The sequence below is a fragment of the Sorex fumeus genome, unplaced genomic scaffold (genome assembly GCF_029834395.1).
Source record: "Sorex fumeus unplaced genomic scaffold, SorFum_2.1 ptg000126l, whole genome shotgun sequence".
In the NCBI taxonomy this organism is placed as follows: domain Eukaryota; kingdom Metazoa; phylum Chordata; class Mammalia; order Eulipotyphla; family Soricidae; genus Sorex; species Sorex fumeus.
Genome location: NW_026606183.1, coordinates 6,990,513 through 6,997,109, shown reverse-complemented (window position 1 = coordinate 6,997,109; position 6,597 = coordinate 6,990,513). Strand labels below are relative to the sequence as shown.

At 51.3% G+C, this 6,597-nt stretch overlaps 1 protein-coding gene across 1 annotated transcript; it reads right to left on the bottom strand.

The window, feature by feature from the left end:
- Positions 1–1,036: 1,036 nt before the first annotated feature.
- On the bottom strand, positions 1,037–5,956 carry DCTPP1 (dCTP pyrophosphatase 1). The gene is made up of 3 exons (XM_056137753.1): positions 5,785–5,956; positions 5,050–5,160; positions 1,037–1,395 (listed from the first exon to the last, which is right to left on the bottom strand). The coding sequence occupies exons 1-3, from the start codon at positions 5,886–5,888 to the stop codon at positions 1,116–1,118; spliced, it is 495 nt and encodes a 164-aa protein (XP_055993728.1). The 5' UTR covers positions 5,889–5,956; the 3' UTR covers positions 1,037–1,115.
- Positions 5,957–6,597: the final 641 nt, after the last annotated feature.

Sequence of the window (6,597 nt, the reverse complement as noted above, 5' to 3'; positions counted from 1 at the left end):
ATCAGCCTTCCTGGGGAGGGAGCCCAACACAGCGATCTCAGAGAGGGAAGCAATGCAGAGAAGATAAGGGGACACACACAATACTGGCATTGGGAGGGCAGGGACCTTTGGGGGGCTGGGGTGGTGTTGATAAAAGGACCCAAGTCACAAGAAGAAAGGACGCCATATTCTCCACATAAGACCCTGATCCTAATTTATAATGGGGTCCAGCTGGATTCTAGGCTGGAGACTGCCTTAACTATTGGTTTCCTGCTTTGGATCCCCCAAAATTTTGAGTTCAGAAGGCAAACAGGTAGTAATGATTGCAGGGCCAGGGTGACAGCTCAAAGGGCTGGAACCTATGGTTTACATACTAATTCCTGGCTCAGTCCAGCAAGGCATGGTCCCCTGAGCACCACTGGAAATGAACCCAAAACCCAGAGAGGAAAAACAGCAAAATTATTTAGTACCCCTACTGTGCGAGGCACTGTATTAAGATGTATATTAGACCTACAACCCTGTCAAGTAGGTATAATTTCATTTTGAAGATGAGCAAACTGAGGTGCAAAGATGAAGTAATTTGAAGATGCTCCTAAATAATCCTGGATCCCGATCTGGATTTTTGGGGTGGGTGTTGGGAGTACACCTGGTGGTGCTTGGGGCTCCCACATGCAAAGCAAGGGCTCTAGCCCTTCAATCCACGCCCTAATCCCAGAGTCTGAGTTTTTAACCATCACATGTAGTCTCTGAACTTCTTTTGAGACCCAGAACAGGGGAGGGAACTGCATGAAACCTCAGAGGGAAATTGCTAGAAATTGCTAGCAGTCGGGTCTCTCTGTCCTACAGAAGGGAAGTACTAACGACAGGAACACAGGAGTCGGGGCTAAGAGGCATCACTGGCACCTTGATCAACTTCTGAGTCTCCCCTGCCTCCTGACCCCCAACTCTGAAGAATCTAGAAGTTGTTAACCACAACTTCTACGAGAAAAAGGTTTATTGACTTCTGGAAAGTTTTGGGACCTTAGAAAGGTTGGGATCCCCCCACTCTATTAAGAAAGGACTAGAAGGAAGTTCCATGGCCAGGTACCCTCTGCTCCTTGGGTGCCACGTTTAATCAGAGAGTCCGTGCCCATTTTCTAGGTTGACGCCTGCTGTGCAGGCCCCACGGTCTGGTCTTCAGAGGTGGCCCCAAGGGGCAAGTCCGTGTACTTGCGGGCGGAGCCTCGGGACAGATGCGCTGGGTAGCGGCGCCGGTTGATGTCCATCTTGGCGAGCACTGCCTGGGGCAGATCCACACGGCAGCGGGCTGCTAGTGCCACCAGGTAAATGAGAACGTCACTAAGTTCCTCTTGAAGGGCTGCCCGATCCCGGGGAGGCCAAGCTTGGGGGCCCGGCTCCTCATCAGGCTTCCACTGACTGAGGACAGAACATACAGGTCAGCAGGCGCGCACACACATGCACACAGGTTGGTGCACGCACACACGTCACAGTTTGGTTTGCATATACACACAAACGCTGACTACGACAATGGGCTCTACCTTCTCAGAAGCCCCCAACCCTTGTAGCAGTGAACTTCCTCCCAAGAAAACTCACTGCATCCAGGCCCTGAGCAGAGAGTGGGGAGGATCTGGTATGCCAGCTGATGTTCTATTTTGGGCTTTTTTTTTTGGGGTTACACCCAGCCATGCTCAGGGGTAACGCCTGCCTCTGCACTCAGGAGTTACTTCTAGCAGTGCTCGGGTGACCATATGAGATGCCAGGGACTGAACGTGGGTCTTCAGTGTGCAAGGCAAATGCCCTCCCTGCTGCACTATCGCTCTGGGGCCCCCTGTCAGCTGATGTTCACATTGACCTGTGTTCTTTCCTGAGCCAAGGAGTCTCTCAAGAGAACATTTCACTTGACAAGACCCAATTCTCCTCTCATCCCTGATGCATATTTTAGAATAAACTAATCCTATAAACTAAAAAAAAAAAAAAAAAAGAATAAATAGATAAACAGGGGGCTGGAATGATAGTACAGCAGGTAGGGCTTTTGCCTTGCATGAGACCAACCTGGGTTCAAATCCCGGCATTCCCTGTGGTCCCCTGAGCACCACCAGGAGTAATTCCTGAGTGCAGAGCCAGGAGTAACCCCTAAATATTGCTGGGTGTGACCCAAAAAGGGGAAAAAAAAAGAAAAGAAAAAAAAACCAACCAAACCAAAAATAAACTGAATAGTCATTCTGGATGAGCCTCAGACCTGGATCGCTATTTTATCTACTACCGCAACAGTGTCATTTTGGGGGGCCGGGGGTCCATGCCTAGCAGTACTTGTGGACCATGTAGTGCCAGGGATTGAGCACAGCTAAGGTTTTAGCCCTCTGAACCATGTCCCCATCTCCTCGTCACTGTCGGCAGTGACCCCAAGTCTCACGCATTCAAGGAAAGTGCTTCACCACCGAACCACGTCTCTGGCCCAGTGCTCATCTTTGAAAAGCATTAAGTATATTTTATCTCTCCTGGTAAAATTCCCCAGTGGTGCTGAGATTAAAATCTAGGCTGGGGTTGGGGCTGGAGAGAGAGCACAGCGGGCAGGGCGTTTGCCTTGCATGCGGCCGACCCGGGTTCGATTCCCAGCATCCCATATGGTCCCCTGAGCACCGCCAGGAGTGATTCCTGAGTGGAGCCAGGAGTAATCCCTGTGAATCACCAGGTGTGACCCAAAAAGAAAGGGAAAAAAAATCTAGGCTGGGGAACTGGCATAGCCACAGAGCACATGCATGAAGCCCGGACACTGAAGAAACAACCACCCCTCCAATGCATCCTGATGAGCTCGCTCCTGCCCTCCAAGTGTTGCCATCTAAAGCTCTCCCTCCAGCTCCCCTCCTAAAGCCACTTTGCCTTCAGTGTCCTACAAACGGAGCAGGCTGTCACACGGTCCTTGACTTACTGCTCCCTTTGCGTTGAGGTTTTGTTTTGTGTTTGTTTTAGGGCCATACCTGGCAGTTCTCAGGGTTTACCCTGACTCTGCACTCAGAGATCATTCCTGGCAGGTTTGGGGGACCATGTGGGGTTCTGGGGATCAAATCTAGGTTATGTGTGTGCAAGACAAGTGCCTTACCCACTGTACTATCACTCCACCCCCTCTGCCTTTGGATGTTCCTTCTGCTCCCTACTCCTCCGGCTTCCAGAATATTTTTTTCCTTTAATGTCAGGTATCAAACTAATACCTCATACATGTACACCAGCAAGGAGCCACATCCCCAGCTGTGCAACTGCATTTCATTTCTAACTCGTTTGCTTTGTCTCTGCACCACGAAGGTGGAAATCACATGTCTTGTTCTCTTGATTCTGGAGAATCTAACAGAGAGAGGCTCAAAAGCCGGTTCCAAACAAACAGCTCTCCCGCTTGCACATCTCGGCGCCCTCGTTTCTCCATCCCACAGCGGCTGCCCTGGTCCCGCATGATCAGAGCAGCTGCCTCACCAGCTGCTTCAAGCCTCACTGACCCGGTTTCCCTGCAGGAACAGTGATCGCCTCACCACCCAGACCTGGGCAGGTGTTATAAACTCCATCATTTCCTAACCCTGGTTCTCTCTCTGGGTGCACAGCCTGCCCTTCTCCCTCACAGCCCTTTCATTACAGCTGTCTCCTGAGCTCCAGGCACGGGACACAGAGAATGAAACAGATTCCACAAATCCTTTCTCCTGGAGAGCCTTTCTAGAGACACCTGCATTTCACCTGCCCTTTGCCCCCTCTGCCTTTACAGATGCAACCTTGCCTGTGGAAAGCCACAGCAAGTCTTCTCTAAAATAAAGAGAAGCCTTCCTTTCCACCTCAGAGATAAGGTAAAAGGTGCTACCATCTCTCTTTTTGGCTCTTTGGGTTACCCCTGGTGATGCTCACGGGTTACTCCTGGCTCTACTCCCGGGAATTACTCCTTGCAGTGCTTGGAGAACCACATGGGATGCTGGGGATTAAATCCAGGTCAGCTACATGTAAAGCAAACACCCTACCTGCTGTACTATAGTTCTGTCCCCAACCACCATCTTTTAAAATTAGTATGCACATTTAATCCCTCCCCTCCTACCATACCAGTGATGCTTGGAATAAAATCCAAACTCTGGGGGATGGAGAAAAGGTGGGACACTTGTTTTCGTTCCACGGTACCCCAGAGGGTTTTCCAAGCCCTGACAAGAACGATTCCTGAGGGCTGGAGTGATAGCACAGTGGGTAGGGCCTTTGCCTTGCACGCGGCCAACCCAGTTTCAATTCTCAACATCCCATATGGTCCCTTGAGCACTGCCAGAAGTAATTCCTGAGTGCAGAGCCAGGAGTAACCCGTGAGCATCACCAGGGGTAACCCAAAGAGCCAAAAAGAGAGATGGTAGCACCTTTTACCTTATCTCTGAGGTGGAAAGGAAGGCTTCTCTTTATTTTAGAGAAGACTTGCTGTGGCTTTCCACAGGCAAGGTTGCATCTGTAAAGGCAGAGGGGGCAAAGGGCAGGTGAAATGCAGGTGTCTCTAGAAAGGCTCTCCAGGACCCAAAAAGAACAACAACAAAAAAAAAGAGAACAAAAAAAAAAAAAAAGAGCAATTCCTGATTCCTGAGCACAGAGCCAGAGTTGGGTGTGGTCCAAAAACCAAACCAAAAAAAAAAAAAAAAAAACCCAAACCCCCCCAAATCCAAACTAAATGGCTCAATAGTAGAGCAAATGCATTACATGCCTTATATGTGTGAAGCTCTGGTTCCAACCCAGCACTGCAAATAAACAAAAACCTACTCAGCGACCTGAATGGGCTCACTTCTGCCCCTTCCAGTGTCAGCATCTACACTGGAGTACACAGTTACACTGGAGTCTACACTGTCTACACCTGGATCTGCCTTGGTGTTTACACAGCTCTTCCCTTTCCTAGCAGACTGGCTATCCTTAGAGGGCAGAGCAATTGCATCATCTCTGTATCATCCTGGCTCTAAGCCTGACACTAAAGCAGAGGAAATGAAGTCCTGGATATTTGATAATCAAATTCGATGACACTTCTCCCTCCACCCCCTCCACACACTTCCAGAAAGCTTAGCGTCTACTCACAAAAGTTCTGCCAGCTCCCCCACTTCCCCCACCAGGGCCAGGAGAAGGTTCCGAGGCTGGTGGAACTGTTCCCAGTCTCGTTCCGCAGCAAATTCAGCATGGAGGCGGCGGCTGGAAGAGGAGAAAGCCCAGGTCCCAAGGTTAGCGGGTGGGGAAGGAAACTGAGGGCCCACCTCAGTGTTATGTAAGGGGTACACGGGAACATGTGACCAAGGGATGCAACTATTTCTTTGGATGGCCTTAAGCCATTTCTTCTCCAAGATGAGGTTCTTGGTTTCCTCATCTATAAAATGGGTGCGTCTTAGTCCATCTCCTGCGGCTGCAATTTCATGCTCGCGCAACGTCCCTAACTCTGCATCCTGCCGGGCTTACAGAGTGCAGTTCCACAGGCCTTTGCCAGAAGACGCCTTCCTACATTTCCTCCAGCAAGAAATCTCTCCCGCCTCTCGGGCTTTGCATATGGCAAAGGAGAGGAGCCTAAGGACCTATTTCCTATTTCCCCAGGTTTGGGCGGTGGGTTGGTTCTAATCTTGCTCACCAGGAGCCACGATTTCCCTGGCCCTCAGGTATGCATTGCTAAACTTTTTGCAGACAGGTTTGAAGGTTCGCCCCGGGGAGCCGGCTGAGCTGGGACCCAAGCGCGTAACTGAAGTTTTCCAGCCCACGTGGAGGGACCCTCCCTACTATGGAGAAAGGGGCGATCTCTCCAGCCCAGAGGGGGCGAGGACGGCTTACATGTCCTCGAGCGTGGGCTCCGGGCTGAAGCTGAAAGAACCGGCCGCAGCAGTGCCGGCCTCTTGCCCCGTGTCCCCACACGCCTTCCCTCCCGGCGCAGACATGCCGCCCACCACGCCGCAGCAGGGACCGCAGAGGACGCGGCGCCAAGCTCGGAGCCCGCCTCCGCCGCGACCACCAATCCCAGGAGCTCACGGTGGCTTCACGGGGCGGAGTCGCAGGGAAAACCAATGACTTAGGCGGAGTTCACTAGAGCCCGCCTCTCACCGGATTGGACCAATCAAGACTTCTAGCGTTCGCTCCTCGGCCTAGGCCCTCTAATTCTTAGATTCTTAAAGATATAGGAGCCAAATACAACCCGGGCAGAGACAAAGGGCAGAAGGGTGGGAGAGCGCAAGCGCGTCACTTCTCTTGTGGGCGCCAGAGGGCGCCAGAGCGAAATGGTGACGCAGGGACCTCTAGAGGGTAGAGGCACTTTGGAGAATCCCTGCAGTGGGGGCTGTAAGCAAGAAAGGGGTATTTGGTTTAAGGATGCAGGAATGTCTACAGAATACAGCTGGTCTAGGGAGTGAACCGAAACTACAGTAGCGTTTTAGCGTTTTAGTAGAACGTTTTAAGCGTTTTAGTAGACTTGTCATAGCGATGACGTCATTCAATCCTTACAACGACCCTATCAGGTGGGTGATAGCGTCTTGGTCCCCAAGGTAATGGAAAGGCTCTAAATCCTCTCCGGGAGTAGCCCCTCCAGGACGGTACCTGGGGGGGAGGGGTTGGTGAGCACTGAGATAAGCATTTCCTACTATGGGGCACTGG

Coding starts and splice junctions, on each gene's coding strand:
- DCTPP1 (XM_056137753.1), bottom strand. CDS start 5,888: ATGTCTGCGCCGGGAGGGAAGGCGTGTGGGGACACGGGGCAAGAGGCC. Junction 5,161..5,784: donor GAGCCCACGCTCGAGGACAT/GTAAGCCGTCCT, acceptor CTCCTCTTCCAG/CCGCCGCCTCCATGCTGAAT. Junction 1,396..5,049: donor GGGGAGCTGGCAGAACTTTT/GTGAGTAGACGC, acceptor TTCTGTCCTCAG/TCAGTGGAAGCCTGATGAGG.